Here is a 19391-nt window from a genome sequence, read left to right as displayed (position 1 = left end):
TGTGGGGAATGTGTGGTGTGGGGAATATGTGGTAACGTGTGGTTTGGGGAATGTGTGGTGTGGGGAATGTGTGGTGTGGGGAATGTGTGGTAATGTGTGGTGTGGGGAATGTGTGGTAATGTGCGGTGTAGGGAATGTGTGGTAATGTGTGGTGTGGGGAATGTGTGGTAATGTGTGGTGTGGGGAATGTGTGGTAATGTGTGGTGTGAGGAATGTGTGGTGTGATGAATGTGTGGTAGTGTGTGGTGTAGGGAATGTGTGGTAGTGTGTGGTGTGGGGAATGTGTGGTAGTGTGTGGTGTGGGGAATGCGTGGTAGTGTGTGGGGAATGTGTGGTGTGGGGAATGTGTGGTGTGGGGAATGTGTGTTAGTGTGTGGTGTGATGAATGTGTGGTAGTGTGTGGTGTAGGGAATGTGTGGTAATGTGTGGTGTGGGGAATGTGTGGTAGTGTGTGGTGTGGGGAATGCGTGGTAGTGTGTGGTAGTGTGTGGTGTGGGGAATGTGTGGTAGTGTGTGGTGTGGGGAATGTGTGGTAGTGTGTGGTGCAGGGAATGTGTGGTAGTTTGTGGTGTGGGGAATGTGTGGTAGTGTGTGGTGCAGGGAATGTGTGGTAGTTTGTGGTGTGGGGAATGTGTGGTAGTGTGTGGTGTGGGGAATGTGTGGTATGGGGAATGTGTGGTAGTTTGTGGTGTGGGGAATGTGTGGTAATGTGTGGTGTGGGGAATGTGTGGTAGTGTGTGGTGTGGGGAATGTGTGGTAGTGTGTGGTATGGGGATTGTGTGGTAGTGTGTGGTGTGGGGAATGTGTGGTAGTGTGTGGTGTGGGGAATGTGTGGTAATGTGTGGTATGGGGAATGTGTGGTAGTTTGTGGTGTGGGGAACTTGTGGTAATGTGTGGTGTGGGGAATGTGTGGTAATGTGTGGTGTGGGGAATGTGTGGTAATGTGTGGTGTGGGGAATGTGTGGTGTGGGGAATGTGTGGTGTAGGGAATGTGTGGTAATGTGTAGTGTGGCAACGTCTGGTGTGGTAATGTGTGGTGTGGGGAATGTGTGGTAGTGTGTGGTGTGGGGAATGTGTGGTAGTGTGTGGTGTGGGGAATGTGTGGTAGTGTGTGGTGTGGGGAATGTGTGGTAGTGTGTGGTGCAGGGAATGTGTGGTAGTTTGTAGTGTGGGGAATGTGTGGTAGTGTGTGGTGTGGGGAATGTGTGGTATGGGGAATGTGTGGTAGTTTGTGGTGTGGGGAATGTGTGGTAATGTGTGGTGTGGGGAATGTGTGGTAGTGTGTGGTGTGGGGAATGTGTGGTAGTGTGTGGTATGGGGAATGTGTGGTAGTGTGTGGTGTGGGGAATGTGTGGTAATGTGTGGTATGGGGAATGTGTGGTAGTTTGTGGTGTGGGGAACTTGTGGTAATGTGTGGTCTGGGGAATGTGTGGTAATGTGTGGTGTGGGGAATGTGTGGTAATGTGTGGTGTGGGGAATGTGTGGTGTAGGGAATGTGTGGTAATGTGTAGTGTGGCAATGTCTGGTGTGGTAATGTGTGGTGTGGGGAATGTGTGGTAATGTGTGGTGTTGGGAATGTGTGGTAATGTGTGGTGTAGGGAATGTGTGGTAATGTGTGGTGTTGGGAATGTGTGGTGTGGGGAATGTGTGGTAGTGTGTGGTGTAGGGAATGTGTGGTAATGTGTGGTGCTGGGAATGTGTGGTATGTGTAGTAGTGTGTGGTGTGGGGAATGTGTAGTAGTGTGTGGTGTGGGGAATGTGTAGTAGTGTGTGGTGTGGGGAATGTGTGGTAATGTGTGGTGTGGGGAATGTGTAGTAGTGTGTGGTGTGGGGAATGTGTAGTAGTGTGTGGTGTGGGGAATGTGTAGTAGTGTTGTGTGGTGTGGGGAATGTGTGGTAGTGTGTGGTGTAGGGAATGTCTGGTAATGTGTGGTGCTGGGAATGTGTGGTGTGGGGAATGTGTGGTATGTTCTGTTCTCACCGTAATCTGTGTTTTCGGGCTCCCAGCAATTTGATGGCCAGAAGTACGGTGTCTATTAGAAACAGAACACACACTGTTACTGATACTACACACACACACACACACACACACACACACACTACACACACACACACACACACACACACTCACACACACAGCTACTGATACTACACACAAACACACACACACACACACTGTTACTGATACTACACACACACACACACACACACTACACACACACACACACACACACACACACACACAGTTACTGATACTTCACACAAACAGAAACACACACACACTGTTACTGATACTACACACACACACTATACACACACGGGTGTAGGTGGATGTGGGTGGATGTGGGTGGGTGTGGGTGGATGTAGTAGATGTGGGTGGGTGTAGGTGGATGTGGGTGGATGTGGGTGGGGGTAGGTGGATGTGGGTGGATGTGGGTGGATGTGGGTGGGTTTAGGTGGATGTGGGTGGATGTGGGTGGATGTAGGAGGGGGTAGGTGGGGGTAGGTGGATGTAGGTGGATGTGGGTGGATGTGGGACGGTGTAGGTGGATGTATGTGGGTGGATGTGGGTGGGTGTGGGTGGATGTGGGTGGGGGTAGGTGGGTGTGGGTGGGTGGGGGTAGGTGGATGTGGGTGGGTGTAGGTGGATGTGGGTGGGTGTGGGTGGATGTGGGTGGGGGTAGGTAGGTGTAGGTGGATGTGGGTGGGGGTAGGTGGATGTGGGTGGGTGTGGGTGGATGTGGGTGGGGTAGGTGGATGTGGGTGGGTGTGGGTGGATGTGGGTGGGGTAGGTGGGTGTGGGTGGGTGTAGGTGGGTGTAGGTGGGTGTGGGTGGGTGTAGGTGGATGTGGGTGGGTGTGGGTGGATGTGGGTGGGTGTAGGTGGGGTAGGTGGATGTGGGTGGGTGTGGGTGGATGTGGGTGGGGATAGGTGGGTGTGGGTGGGTGTAGGTGGGTGGGGGTGGGTGTAGGTGGATGTGGGTGGGGGTAGGTGGGTGTGGGTGGGTGTAGGTGGATGTGGGTGGGTGTGGGTGGATGTGGGTGGGTGTAGGTGGATGTGGGTGGGTGTAGGTGGGTGTGGGTGGGTGTAGGTGGATGTGGGTGGGTGGGTGTGGGTGGGTGTAGGTGGGTGTGGGTGGGGGTAGGTGGATGTGGGTGGGTGTGGGTGGGTGTGGGTGGGTGTGGGTGGGTGTGGGTGGGTGTAGGTGGATGTGGGTGGGGGTAGGTGGGTGTGGGTGGGTGTAGGTGGGTGTGGGTGGGGGTAGGTGGATGTGGGTGGGTGTAGGTGGGTGGGGGTGGGTGTAGGTGGATGTGGGTGGGGGTAGGTGGGTGTGGGTGGGTGTGGGTGGATGTGGGTGGGTGTGGGTGGATGTGGGTGGGTGTAGGTGGGTGTGGGTGGGTGTAGGTGGATGTGGGTGGGGGTAGGTGGGTGTGGGTGGGTGTAGGTGGGTGTGGGTGGGGGTAGGTGGATGTGGGTGGGTGTGGGTGGATGTGGGTGGGGTAGGTGGGTGTAGGTGGATGTGGGTGGGTGTAGGTGGATGTGGGTGGGTGTAGGTGGGGGTAGGTGGATGTAGGTGGATGTGGGTGGGTGTAGGTGGGGTAGGTGGATGTGGGTGGGGATAGGTGGGTGTGGGTGGGTGTAGGTGGATGTGGGTGGGTGTAGGTGGATGTGGGTGGGTGTAGGTGGATGTGGGTGGGGGTAGGTGGGTGTGGGTGGGTGTAGGTGGATGTGGGTGGATGTGGGTGGGTGTAGGTGGATGTGGGTGGATGTGGGTGGGGGTAGGTGGGTGTAGGTGGGGGTAGGTGGATGTAGGTGGGTGTAGGTGGGTGTAGGTGGGTGTAGGTGGATGTGGGTGGGTGGATATGGGTGGGGGTAGGTGGATGTGGGTGGGTGTAGGTGGGGGTAGGTGGATGTGGGTGGGTGTAGGTGGGGTAGGTGGATGTGGGTGGATGTAGGTGGATGTAGGTGGGTGTGGGTGGATGTGGGTGGGGGTAGGTGGGTGTAGGTGGGTGTGGGTGGATGTGGGTGGGGGTAGGTGGGTGTAGGTGGATGTGGGTGGGTGTAGGTGGATGTGGGTGGGGGTAGGTGGAGGTAGGTGGGGGTAGGTGGATGTGGGTGGGTGTAGGTGGATGTGGGTGGATTTGGGTGGGTGTGGGTGGATGTGGGTGGGGGTAGGTGGGGGTAGGTGGATGTGGGTGGGAGTGGGTGGATGTGGGTGGGGGTAGGTGGGTGTAGGTGGGGGTAGGTGGATGTGGGTGGATGTGGGTGGGTGTAGGTGGGGGTAGGTGGATGTAGGTGGATGTGGGTGGGTGTAGGTGGGGTAGGTGGATGTGGGTGGATGTGGGTGGGTGTAGGTGGGTGTAGGTGGGGGTAGGTGGATGTGGGTGGGTGTGGGTGGATGTGGGTGGGTGTAGGTGGGGGTAGGTGGATGTAGGTGGATGTGGGTGGGTGTAGGTGGGGTAGGTGGATGTGGGTGGGTGTAGGTGGGTGTAGGTGGATGTAGGTGGATGTGGGTGGGTGTAGGTGGGGTAGGTGGATGTGGGTGGGTGTAGGTGGGTGTAGGTGGATGTGGATGTTATCAGAGGAAAGCTAACTGATAAAAAGATAATCTGCTCATTAATAATCCAGCTCTCCTCCTCATAAACTAATGGAAATAATCCTGTTATTATTGGAGCAGCCAGGCCGTAATCTCAGCTGCTGAAACCAGCACAGTCTATTCATAGCCAACGTGATCACCACAGTAATGTGGTACCACAGTGTTCCTACTGTCCCCCTCAAACACAAACTATAACATTTCTAACTCTGTTATATATTTATATATTTATATCTGAGTCTATAATTATATATAATATCATATTTAAAAGACTTTTAAAACTACACATATTTTCCACCTTCTTAAAGAAGCTGCACGACGACAACACTAGGAAAATTTTCAGCATTTGATGGAAAACTGGTTGATCTTTAGCTTCAGACGTGTTGAATGTTTTAGATCAGGGGATTTATGTGGAGGAACAACACTTTTTACTCTTTACTACAGAATTAAATATGTGTTCCTCAACTGATTTTTAAATTACTTTGATATTAATCTACAATGTAGAAAATACATTAAATAAAGAAAGTCATTAAATGGTATATATATATATTGTGACCGGCTCCGGGGGTTAGGGGCGTGGCCACCGTGACCTGGTAGTAGGAAGCACAGAGATACACGGGGAGTAAATAAACACAAAACATACCTTTATTTGGCTTTAAATCACCCTCCACCACACCCAAAATAACTCAAAACAGCATAACCGCTAGCCCAGTGCAGCTCTAGTCGCGTTTCTTTTTTAAGGTCCGTGTGGCCTTAGCCCTCTGCTCCCCAGTCCAGTCCCCCCTGTGTGGGCTGAGGCAGGGTTTTATACCTGTCCCAGCTGACTGCTTAATCAGGCTGGATGCAGACCAGCTGGGAAAGGTAGAGCTGTGCGTTCCGGCATGGGGCGGACCCACGGCTCCCCCCGCCTCCTCACGCCACAATATATATTATTTCTTTTTAGTGAAGGATAATATTACTCTATATGTGTTAATTCAGAGTAAATTACTGTTATACAGTGGAATTTAATCCAGTATACTCTCCTAACATCTACTAACAAATTACTATGCCGTCTATTTCTAATGAAAGTCATTCTTTAAAAGGTACTTTCGATAAAAGTGTCCATTAAATGCTCTGTAATGTAATGTACTGTACTATACTGTACTGTAATGTAATGTAACTATACTGCAACACAAAGACACAGTATATTAATAGTAAATGCTTTAAATGAATGAATGAGGTTCTGTTCACCTGAAACCTGTAAAAAGTTCCATCATCCTTCAGCATGAGAACATGATCTGAGATGGGGAAGAAATATCCATGAGCCGCCATCAGTGTTCCCAGGTGAAGAGCCTCGACTGCAGAACCCAGAACAACACAGAGTTCAGGAAAGAATTCACAGCCATAACATTAATTAAGCCTCCACCATAATCCATATTTCAGCTCCACTGATCATACAAGACTCTCTGTACATCTATAATATTTACAGACTGAAATGAAGGGATTCACTCTCAGTAAATCTGAGGAAGATGGGTCAGAGATGAGAAGTGAAGAACTGGAGCTACTTTACCCTGATCATCAATGCTGAGGTTCTTCATCATCCACTGAACGATGTCCGAACCTGCAGGAGAACACAGCACAACAGATCACCATCACTCACAAGCACTCACCATCACTCACCATCACTCACCATCACTCACCATCACTCACCATCACTCACCATCACTAACCATCACTCACAAGCACTCACAAGCACTCACCATCACTCACCATCACTCACCATCACTCACCATCACTAACCATCACTCACAAGCACTCACAAGCACTCACAAGCACTCACAAGCACTCACCATCACTCACCATCACTCACCATCACTCACCATCACTCACCATCACTCACCATCACTAACCATCACTCACCATCACTCACCATCACTCACCATCACTAACCATCACTCACCATCACTTACAAGCACTTACAAGCACTCACCATCACTCACCATCACTAACCATCACTCACCATCACTTACAAGCACTTACAAGCACTCACCATCACTAACCATCACTCACCATCACTCACCATCACTCACAAGCACTCACCATCACTCACCATCACTAACCATCACTCACCATCACTCGCCATCACTCACCATCACTAACCATCACTCACCATCACTCACCATCACTTACAAGCACTAACCATCACTCACCATCACTCACCATCACTAACCATCACTTACAAGCAATAACCATCACTCACCATCACTCACCATCACTCACCTTCACTAACCATCACTCGCCATCACTAACCATCACTCACCATCACTCACCATCACTCACCATCACTAACCATCACTTACAAGCAATAACCATCACTCACCATCACTCACCATCACTTACAAGCACTCACCATCACTCACCATCACTCACCATCGCTAACCATCACTCACCATCACTTACAAGCACTAACCATCACTCACCATCACTTACAAGCAATCACCATCACTCACCATCACTCACCATGACTTACCATCACTTACAAGCACTAACCATCACTCACCATCACTCACCATCACTTACAAGCAATCACCATCATTTTAAATATAATTATTTTGTAATAAGTGATATTTAAGATATTTAAGGTATTTTATTTAAGATAATAAACTCTGTAATACTGTTAATATTCAGCTGTTTGGGTGGTTTTCTACGCTTTCATGCAGATTTTAAACACGTTTACTCAGTGACTTGGTTTTATCTGAATCCAACTGTAATAATATGGCAACCGTGATAGCTTGCTGTCCAATCAGTTTGTTCAGCTGTCTGTTGCTTAGTAGCGAGACTCGCAATGCATTCTGGAACACATTCAGCTGGCGTAGTAAACAGCGATGTTAACTATAAATCCTGATGTAGAAACTCCTGAAGACAGAGCTCTTTAAAGGGCTCCTACTCCCCTAACACCTCTAACTAACTACCTTCTACTACCAGATCAGGAGAATCTCTCACTATCTTTAATAAACTCCTGAAGACAGAGCTCTTCAAAGAGCACTTACTCTCCTAACACCTCTAACTAACTACCTTCCACTACCAGATCAGGAGAATCTCTCACTATCTTTAATAAACTCCTGAAGACAGAGCTCTTCAAATAGCTCTTACTCTCCTAACACCTCTAACTAATTACCTTCTACTACCAGATCAGGAGAATCTCTCGCTATCTTTAATAAACTCCTGAAGACAGAGCTCTTCAAAGAGCACTTACTCTCCTAACACCTCTAACTAACTACCTTCCACTACCAGATCAGGAGAATCCCTCACTATCTTTAATAAACTCCTGAAGACAGAGCTCTTCAAAGAGCACTTACTCTCCTAACACCTCTAACACACTAACTACCTTCTACTACCAGATCAGGAGAATCTCTCGCTATCTTTAATAAACTCCTGAAGACAGAGCTCTTCAAAGAGCACTTACTCTCCTAACACCTCTAACTAACTACCTTCTACTACCAGATCAGGAGAATCTCTCACTATCTTTAATAAACTCCTGAAGACAGAGCTCTTCAAAGAGCACTTACTCTCCTAACACCTCTAACTAACTACCTTCTACTACCAGATCAGGAGAATCTCTCACTATATTTAATAAACTCCTGAAGCTGCAGCCTGAGTTTCCCTCAGTTCTACCTTCCTCTGTTTGTTTCACACTTTCTACTGCAGCTGCTCCCCACAGCTAAATTTACGCTCGTTTAATTATCACTCTCTCTCTCTCTCCCTCACTCTCTCTCTCTTTCTTTCTTCCTAAACCCATAAACACCTCCAAGATAAAAACCCTTAAACTGGACAGGCTGGGTGTGTCTTCCTTGAACAGAAGGTGGAGGAGCTCAAGGTCTCTAACTGTCTACACTGTAGCACTGTTACACTGCAGCACTGTTACACTGTAGCACTGTTACACTGTAGCACTGTAAACTGTAGCACTGTTACACTGTAGCACTGTTACACTGTAGCACTGTTACACTGTAGCACTGTTACACTGTAGCACTTTTAACTGTAGCACTGTTACACTGTAGCACTGTTACACTGTAACACTATAGCACTGTTACACTGCAGCACTGTTACACTGTAGCACTGTTACACTGTAGCACTGTAAACTGTAGCACTGTTACACTGTAGCACTGTTACACTGTAGCACTGTTACACTGTAGCACTGTTACACTGTAGCACTTTTAACTGTAGCACTGTTACACTGTAGCACTGTTACACTGTAACACTATAGCACTGTTACACTGTAGCACTGTTACACTGTAACACTATAGCACTGTTACACTGTAGCATTGTAGCACTGTTACACTGTAGCACTGTTACACTGTAGCACTGTAGCACTGTTACACTGTAGCACTGTTACACTGTTACACTGTAGCACTGTTACACTGTAGCACTGTTACACTGTAGCACTGTTACACTGTTACACTGTAGCACTGTTACACTGTTACACTGTTGCACTGTTACACTGTAGCACTGTTACACGGTAGCACTGTTACACTGTTACACTGTTGCACTGTAGCAATGTAGCACTGTTACACTGTTACACTGTAGCACTGTTACACTGTAGCACTGTTACACTGTTACACTGTAGCACTGTTACACTGTAGCACTGTTACACTGTAGCACTGTTACACTGTTACACTGTAGCACTGTTACACTGTTACACTGTAGCACTGTTACACTGTAGCACTGTTACACTGTAGCACTGTTACACTGTTACACTGTTACACTGTTACACTGTAGCACTGTTACACTGTAGCACTGTAGCACTGTTACACTGTTACACTGTAGCACTGTTACACTGTTACACTGTAGCACTGTTACACTGTAGCACTGTTACACTGTAGCACTGTTACACTGTAGCACTGTTACACTGTTACACTGTAGCACTGTTACACTGTTACACTGTTGCACTGTTACACTGTAGCACTGTAGCACTGTTACACTGTTACACTGTAGCACTGTTACACTGTAGCACTGTAGCACTGTTACACTGTTACACTGTAGCACTGTTACACTGTTACACTGTAGCACTGTTACACTGTAGCACTGTTACACTGTAGCACTGTAGCACTGTTACACTGAGTACTAAAGTATCATATCTTCAGGGTTTCCCATTAAAAGATATAAAATATTTAAAGAAATGTGAGGGTGATACTCTGTGAGATACTGTATATAAATATATTCAATACTGCTGCTGAATAAAGGTCAGAGTCTGTATCAGTGAGCAGAATCTGAGCACAGCCCAGAACACGAGGAGCTGCTAACTGATGTTCTACATTAATGTGATCACTTCTCTTTATTTATCTCTCCGGTACAGTAAAATATTCCTCCCACACTCTTTCACAGCTTTCCTTCACACTCTCTCACTTTAACCAAGAAACCAATCAGTATTTACTGCAGCTCACACTCTGCTCTAAACATCTCAGCACATCTGAGCTCCACCATACATCCAACTGATGCCTTCTGAACCACACCTTCATCAGAGACTGTAAGAGAGAGTTCACACCTACAGTTTACTTTATATTCAAACCAAAATAGCAAGTGAGAAAATTCCCACAAACCCCGAACAAAAAAAAACTAAAGTTTTTCTCCATCATCCGGGTCGATTACAGTGTGAAACACTTTTTATACGACTGAAACTTTCAGAATAATTACAGGAAGTTCAGTCAGATAATATACCGACAAAATACTCCAAAACAATAAGTGCTGAGTATAGAGAGTAATGATATTGGTCAATATGTCATCCAATACTTTAGGATACAGGGATGAGTTTGTGAGGTGGGGATGAAGTGTGGAGGTGGGAATGGGATGAGGATGAGTTGGAGGTGAGGTATGAGTGGATGAGTAGGGGATAAGGTGGGGATGAGTTGGGGATGAGTTGGAGGTGAGGTGAGGATAATGTGGGGATGACTTAAATGAAGATAAGTGTTTTTCATATGACAGCGATGATTTGAACACTAAAGCAGTAAATTCACTGTGCAGGAGCTCCTCCAGACCTGCAGCTGTTCTGTATCCAAGAAGGCCAGTGTGAGACCAGTGTTCATTACATCATCCTAACCTTAACCTCAACCTAAACCTAAACTTAAAACCTAATCCTAACCTTAACCTCAACCTAAAACCTAATCCTAACCTTAACCTAATCCTAACCTTAACCTAAATTTAAAACCTAATCCTAATCTCACTGATAATTCACTGATAGTTCACTGATAGTTCACTGATAGTTCACTGATAGTTCACTGATTGTTCACTGATTGTTCACTGATTGTTCACTGATAGTTCATAATTCACTGATTGTTCACTGATAATTCACTGATAATTCACTGATAATTCACTGATAGTTCACTGATAGTTCACTGATAGTTCACTGATAGTTCATAATTCACTGATAGTTCACTGATAGTTCACTGATAGTTCACTGATAGTTCACTGATAATTCACTGATAATTCACTGATAATTCACTGATAGTTCACTGATAGTTCACTGATAATTCACTGATAGTTCACTGATAGTTCACTGATAGTTCATAATTCACTGATTGTTCACTGATTGTTCACTGATAGTTCACTGATAGTTCATTGATAGTTCACTGATAATTCACTGATAGTTCACTGATAATTCACTGATAGTTCACTGATAGTTCACTGATAGTTCACTGATAGTTCATAATTCACTGATAGTTCACTGATTGTTCACTGATAGTTCACTGATAGTTCATTGATAGTTCACTGATAATTCACTGATAGTTCATTGATAGTTCACTGATAATTCACTGATAGTTCACTGATAATTCACTGATAATTCACTGATAGTTCACTGATAGTTCACTGATAGTTCACTGATAGTTCACTGATATATGCTACATCACTGAATGAATGAAACTGACAGTCTGATATTGTTAAAGTCTCACTGATGGAGCAAACAGGGCTCCAGCAGCTCCAGCTCACCTGAGAAGACGCTGGGGATCTTGGATAAGAAGCTCTTGACGGTTCGGATGGGGATTCCATTCTTCTCCTCCTGCATCCGAGCGATGATGTCCTCCATCTGAAGAAGAGCCGAGAAGAGATAAAAGAGAACTGAGTGTTTTACAGCATCTCATCATTAACAATCAGGATAATCACACACTCCCTAATTAAGCTCCTTCTCTATGTAATCATGAGTAACGTCTCTGTAATTACATGTAATTACACTCCTTCAGTCCTCAGCCTGGATTATAGAGTCGACTCATCAGTGAATATTGTGGCAGGAGGAGAACAGAGCCGGAAATCTTTACCCAGAATTCTGAAGGTTTTACAGCAAATAAACACAGTAATAAAACCTTCCATCCAGCTTCAGCAGCTGCTTTAACTCCTCTTTCTTCAGTTCATGGTCATTTTTTTTATGAGATTTTAGTGAACAGGATTTTCTGAACCGACATGCCCACCAAAACGTCCAGCGCCCTGAAGATCCTTTTAGACCTACTTTATTTGATCCAAACTTTTCATATTTGGGCTGAACCAAAGTAGCAGGTGTGAAATGATGTGAAACAGAAGCAGGATTTCATGGAGTCAGACTATCACCAGAATAAGTAAAAGAAGAGGTGTTGTGATTCTGTATCTACTGTAACTGTAGATTAATTACAGAGCAGTATGGGTACAACAGATTACAGTGCTGGTGATTCTGTATCTACTGTAACTGTAGATTAATTACAGAGCAGTATGGGTACAACAGATTACGGTGCTGGTGATTCTCTATCTACTGTAACTGTAGATTAATTACAGAGCAATATGGGTACAACAGATTACAGTGCTGGTGATTCTGTATCTACTGTAACTGTAGATTAATTACAGAGCAGTATGGGTACAACAGATTACAGTGCTGGTGATTCTGTATCTACTGTAACTGTAGATTAATTACAGAGCAGTACGGGTACAACAGATTACAGTGCTGGTGATTCTGTATCTACTGTAACTGTAGATTAATTACAGAGCAGTATGGGTACAACAGATTACAGTGCTGGTGATTCTGTATCTACTGTAACTGTAGATTAATTACAGAGCAGTACGGGTACAACAGATTACAGTGCTGGTGATTCTGTATCTACTGTAAGTGTAGATTAATTACAGAGCAGTACGGGTACAACAGATTACAGTGCTGGTGATTCTGTATCTACTGTAACTGTAGATTAATTACAGAGCAGTACGGGTACAACAGATTACAGTGCTGGTGATTATGTATCTACTGTAACTGTAGATTAATTACAGAGCAGTATGGGTACAACAGATTACAGTGCTGGTGATTCTGTATCTACTGTAACTGTTTAAAGACAGTGAGATGGAGGAGGCCTGGACTGGACCAGACTCTCAGGAGAGCCGGGTATCAGGTGCAGAATTAGAAAATAGATAATGAGAGCTCTGAGAGATGAGCTGGGAGATGAGCTGGGAGATGAGCTGGGAGATAAGTGAAGAAGTGTGAGGTGTGTGTTTGAGAAGTAACGTTTTACAGCAGAAACACTCCAGTGTTCATTTACAGGACACATGTTTTAATGATCTTTATAATGAGTTCAGGTACACAGTTTACCTTCCTGCAGAACATCACAGAGCAACATCAATACAATATCACACTATATCACTATATCACTATATCACACTACATCACTATATCACACTATATCACTATATCACACTATATCACTATATCACACTACATCACTCTATATCACTATATCACTTTAACACACTATATCACTATATCACCCCATATCACTTTATCACTATATCACACTTTATCACACTATATTACTATATCACACTATATCACTATATCACACTATATCACTATATCACACTATATCACTATATCACACTATATCACTCTATATCACACTATATCACTATATCACACTATATCACTATATCACACTATATCACTCTATATTCCACTATATCACTATATCACACTATATCACTATATCACACTATATCACTATATCACACTACATCACTCTATATCACACTATATCACACTACATCACTATATCACACTATATCACTATATCACACTATATCACTATATCAAACTATATCACACTATATCACTATATCACACTATATCACACTACATCACTATATCACACTATATCACTATATCACACTATATCACTATATCACACTATATCACTATATCACACTATATCACACTACATCACTATATCACACTATATCACTTTATCACACTATATCACTATATCACACTATATCACTATATCACCCCATATCACTTTATCACACTATATCACACTACATCACTATATCACACTATATCACTATATCACACTATATCACACTACATCACTATATCACACTACATCACTATATCACACTACATCACTATATCACACTATATCACTATATCACTATATCACACTATATCACACTACATCACTATATCACACTATATCACTATATCACTATATCACACTATATCACTATATCACCCCATATCACTTTATCACACTATATCACTATATCACCCCATATCACTTTATCACACTATATCACTATATCACTTTATCACACTATATTACTATATCACACTATATCACTATATCACACTATATCACTATATCACACTAGATCACTATATCACACTATATCACTCTATATCACACTATATCACTATATCACCCCATATCACTTTATCACACTATATCACTATATCACTTTATCACACTAGATCACTATATCACACTATATCACTATATCACTATATCACACTATATCACTCTATATCACTACAATAAACACAGTGGACGAGAGTTTAAAAGGCAGGACAGTGCAGGACTTATACAGTATAATAAAGTGTATAGTGAGGATAAGGTGCAGAGATATGAAACATACTGTAACATATAGAACATATATAATCACAGCAGTTACTGAGAGATTATAGATCTATAGAAGAAGCAGCAAATATTAATTATAGTGATCGAGACATTTCAGAGTGTGTGTGTGTGTGTGTTTGTGTGTGTGTTGTGTGTGTGTGTTGTGTGTGTGAGTGTTGTGTGTGTGAGTGTTGTGTGTGTGAGTGTTGTGTGTGTGAGTGTTGTGTGTGTATGTGTGTGTGTGAGTGTTGTGTGTGTGTGTTAGTGTATGTGTATGTGTGATAGTGTGTGTGTCAGTGTGTGTGTGTCTGTGTGTAATAGTGTGTGTGTGATAGTGTGTGTGTCAGTGTGTAATAGTGTGTGTGTGTTAGTGCGTAATAGTGTGTGTGTGTTAGTGTGTGTGTGTGTGATAGTGTGTGTGTGTTAGTGTGTGTGTGATAGTGTGTGTGTGTGTTAGTGTGTGTGTGTTAGTGTCTGTGTGTGATAGTGTGTGTGTGATAGTGTGTGTGTGTGATAGTGTGTGTGTTAGTGTGTGTGTGTGTCTTTGTGTAATAGTGTGTGTGTTAGTGTGTGTGTGTGATAGTGTGTGTGTGTTAGTGTGTGTGTGTGATAGTGTGTGTGTGTTAGTGTGTGTGTGATAGTGTGTGTGTGTTAGTGTGTAATAGTGTGTGTGCACTCGCTCCTGAAGGCTTACGCTACCTCCCGGCCGCTGCGCTCCTCCAATGAACGCCGCCTCGCTTTACCAAACAAACATTCACACAAAGCAATCCAGACTGTTCTCATACAGAGTTCCCCAATGGTGGAACAAACTACCTTCTACTACCAGATCAGGAGAATCTCTCACTATCTTTAATAAACTCCTGAAGACAGAGCTCTTCAAAGAGCACTTACTCTCCTAACACCTCTAACTAACTACCTTCTACTACCAGATCAGGAGAATCCCTCACTATCTTTAATAAACTCCTGAAGACAGAGCTCTTCAAAGAGCACTTACTCTCCTAACACCTCTAACTAACTACCTTCCACTACCAGATCAGGAGAATCTCTCCCTATCTTTAATAAACTCCTGAAGACAGAGCTCTTCAAAGAGCACTTACTCTCCTAACACCTCTAACTAACTACCTTCTACTACCAGATCAGGAGAATCTCTCACTATCTTTAATAAACTCCTGAAGACAGAGCTCTTCAAAGAGCACTTACTCTCCTAACACCTCTAACACACTAACTACTTCTAACCTCATTTCCTTCTTCCCCTCCTTCACTTCTCTATCCCTTTATTTCCCTTTGACCTCCTTTAAGCCCTATCTAAAAATGGGTTATCTTAATTCCTATTACTTTTGTACTACATTATTGTAAGTCGCTTTGGACAAAAGCGTCTGCCAAATGTAATGTAATGTAATGTGTTAGTGTGTGTGTGTCAGTGTGTAATAGTGTGTGTGTGTGTGTGTGTGTGTGTCAGTGTGTGTCAGTGTGTGTGTGTGTGTGTGTGTGTGTCTGTGTGTAATAGTGTGTCTGTGTGTGTGTGTGTGTGAGTGTAGAACATGATGAGGTGGGAGATGAGCCTCAGTCTCTGCAGGAAGTAAAGGCGCTGCTGGGCTTTCTTTGTTATGCTGGGGGGCACCAGTGCTCAGTATGGTGGTGCTGGAGGGCCCCTGGGGGGCACCGGTGCTCAGTATGGTGGTGCTGGAGGGCCCCTGGGGGGCACCAGTGCTCAGTATGGTGGTGCTGGAGGTGTTGTTTCCAATCCTGACTGATTGTGGTCTCTCAGTCAGGAAGTCTAAAACCCAGTTGCAGAGGGAGGAGTTCAGGCCCAGCAAGCTCAGTTTTCCGATCAGATGCTGAGGGATGATGGTGTTGAATGCTGAACTGAAGTCGATGAACAGCATTCGAACATAGCAGTCTTTGTTGTCCAGGTGGGTGAGAGCCAGGTGGAGTGCAGTAGAGATGGCATCGCCTGTTGATCTGTTTGGACGATATGCAAACTGCAGTTGGTCCAGTGAGGAGGGGAGCTGGTTTTTGATGTGCCTCATAACCAGCTTCTCAAAGCACTTCATGATGATGGGAGTATGGGACAATGGGACTGTAGTCATTGAGGCAGGACACTCAAAACTTCTTTGACACAGGGACGATGGTGGTCATCTTGAAGCACGTCGGCACAAACCGCAGTGCTCAGAGAAATGTTGAAAATGTCTGTGAGAACACCGTGAGCTGGTCTGCACATCCTCGGAGCACTCTGCCAGGTATGGGTTGTCCACTGAATCCGGAGGTAGTCCAGTTTATTCTCCAGGAAGAAAATGTTTGATAGCAGGATGGACGGCCGGCCGGCTGGTGTTAGCCATTAGCTTCGCGCAGACCCTGCCTCACTTACCATGCTTCCGGCTACTACTTGTGAGGAGCCCTCTTCTGGACAGCAGGCTCAGGAAACACCGCAGATATTAGCAGGTCTAGCGCTCGCAGCTTTTAAAACTGTCTGATGGTTTAACATTTACTGTATGAATGAGATAAACGCATGTAGAGTCATGTAGTCGTACTAACTGATCTTAGTTTTAATTTTCAAGATTTAGAAGGTTTTGTTGTCACATAAATGCAGCATTTGACACCGTATTACACGGTAATGATTTAATACGATAAGACAGTTTAGCTGCTGCTGAGTTTATTAAAAAGTTTTTTCAAAAGCTGAAACTGACCTGAGTGACTCTACAGCACAACCTGGATGTTTTCCGTCAGTCTCAGGTTGAAGCTTTTCTATTCTAGCTGTTCGGAAGAGCCTCGTCTGAGCAAGACTTTCCCCTCAGAGCAGAAACAGCACTTAAACATCTCTTTACTCTCTGAACGCGCTGCCGGCTGAACAAAACAGAACAAAAAACACTGAGTGTTCTTTCAGCATTGCGCCCTCAGGCAAAAGAAGAAATCTTGAAAGTAAAGAAAAAAATCTTTACAGGTAAAAGTGGCCAAAAGGAAAAACAGCACTTTAATAACGTCTAATAATAAAGAATCTCAGACACGAAAGATGCCCTGTGGAGAGAAAGTGGGCGGGTCTTTAAAAAGTGAGAGTGAATCTCCCAGATAAACTGAACAGGAGTAACTGTCTGTACTGTCAAGAGAATATTTCTAGTATATGTTGAAACACTGCTGTAATGTTTTGTTTACGCCAAGCGTTTATCCCACGTTAGCGTTAGCTTGTGCTAAACAGCAAAACATGAACAAGCTTATGCTTAACTGCAATAGAAACACAAAACTCATTATTTGACAGTTCCTACATCTCCCTCATCTGCTGACTCACCACAGACGTAGATACAGATCCCTCCCTCAGAGAAAGTCTGCTGGCTAATATCCTGCTGTGTACAGAGCTCTGTGTTGGAGGATAATCTGAGTGTAAAACTGCAGCATGGTATAAAATTTACCTCTGAAATTCAGGACATTTATGTAAATTCTTTTCCAGAACGATGCAGCAGAAGTGGATGGTAAAGCTGAATCATCGCTGTAATACGTGTGTGTGTGTGTGTAAAGTGTGTGTGTGTGTGTGTGTGTTATGTAATTAAGGTATAAATGAATTCAGTGAACTGGGAAAGTGTTTGGAGCTCCACGCTGTGAAAAATGCTGCAGCTGATCCACAGAACTGATGTTTCCATCAAACTCTCAGCTCCAATACGCTTTTATTTAATCAGCTCTTCTTCTCTTCCTCCGCTCTTCATCTCTGCTCATTTTCTACCTTTCAGTTCCACAGAGCGGAGCGATGCTGCTGCGCCCTGAAGAACAGAACTCAGATCAGAATCAGGAGCTGATCTGAAATCTCTGTTCAAACTAAATGAACAGCTCAGGTTCCTCTGCTACACCCTCACACATGCTCATCACTATCTTACACCCTCACACATGCTCATCACTATCTTACACCCCACACAACAAATCACCATACTCATCATGGAGTTTTATCTTGTTTATCTTGGTAACAGAAAACACAGGAGCTCCACTGACTGAATACAACCTAGACAGACGCCAACAGTCAGACGTTCATCGCTATCTTTGTAACACAGGCGCGCCGAGCCGAGCGTACACCCCCACTTATTACACACACATGAACACACAGCAGCACAAACCCAACTTTTACATCAACAATAAACAGAATAGTAAATAAAATAACATTGCTGTTCCCGTAAATGAGCTGCTGGAGCTCCTTCACAGCGTCAACCAGCAGCTCAGTTTCCTCTGCTGAGAAGAGTTTGTTGGACACGTTTTTTAAAAAGTATAAAAACTAAGTTTTAAGAAATCAAAGTCGCAAACTTAAAAACTGGGTGTGGCTGAATAATGTGTCTTTTTACAGTGAGCTGGAAAATAATCTTGGTAATGAAGCTTCTCTTCAACACATGAGCTTCAGTTTAGGATCATGAACTGTTCAGACTGATGTGGATCTACAATAAATCACAATAAAAACATTATAATAAATATTAGATTTGAAAATCTGATTCAGGAGATTTTCACTATTATTTGGGACACTGATCCATTCAGCCTGATCTGCATAATCACAAGAGACACACTGAGACACACTGCAGCACGAGACGACCTTCCTGTGTCCAGGGTTATCAGGACAATCGGTATGAATTAATTAGACCAAGACAAAGCCTGACTCTCTCTCCCTCTCTCTCTCCCTCTCTCTCTCCCTCGCTCCCTCCCTCTTTCTCCCCCCCTCTCTCTCTCCCCCCTCTCTCTCCCTCTCTCTCTCGGTCTCTCTCTCTCTCTCTCTCTCTCTGGACTTTAGTCAGAGCAGCAGATTTCAGTGGATAAAGTAAATAAAGTGAATGTTTACTGAAGCTGCGCGAGTGTGTTTAGTGTGAAAGGTTAAGAACAGTCACAGTTGGGTAAAAGTTGTGTAAATGTTATTCACTACCTGGCCACTTTATTAGAAACCCCATAACTTTTAGCTCCAC

At 44.3% G+C, this 19391-nt stretch overlaps 1 protein-coding gene across 2 annotated transcripts in view; it reads right to left on the bottom strand.

The window, feature by feature from the left end:
• The window catches only part of rgs7b (regulator of G protein signaling 7b), a 93681-nt gene that overhangs the window by 56880 nt on the left and 17410 nt on the right, over window positions 1-19391 (bottom strand). For both annotated transcript variants that reach the window (XM_049464778.1, XM_049464779.1), the window contains exons 2-5: window positions 11555-11651; window positions 6144-6194; window positions 5825-5931; window positions 1982-2033 (exon numbers count right to left, since the gene is read on the bottom strand). In XM_049464778.1, coding sequence (XP_049320735.1) covers window positions 1982-2033; window positions 5825-5931; window positions 6144-6194; window positions 11555-11651 — 307 coding nt within the window. The remainder of the gene's footprint in view (window positions 1-1981; window positions 2034-5824; window positions 5932-6143; window positions 6195-11554; window positions 11652-19391) is intronic.

Source organism: Astyanax mexicanus, chromosome 15, assembly GCF_023375975.1.
Source record: "Astyanax mexicanus isolate ESR-SI-001 chromosome 15, AstMex3_surface, whole genome shotgun sequence".
Classification (NCBI taxonomy): Eukaryota; Metazoa; Chordata; class Actinopteri; order Characiformes; family Acestrorhamphidae; genus Astyanax; species Astyanax mexicanus.
Note: the sequence above shows the minus strand (reverse complement) of the source record. Positions and strands in the feature narration are given on the sequence as shown.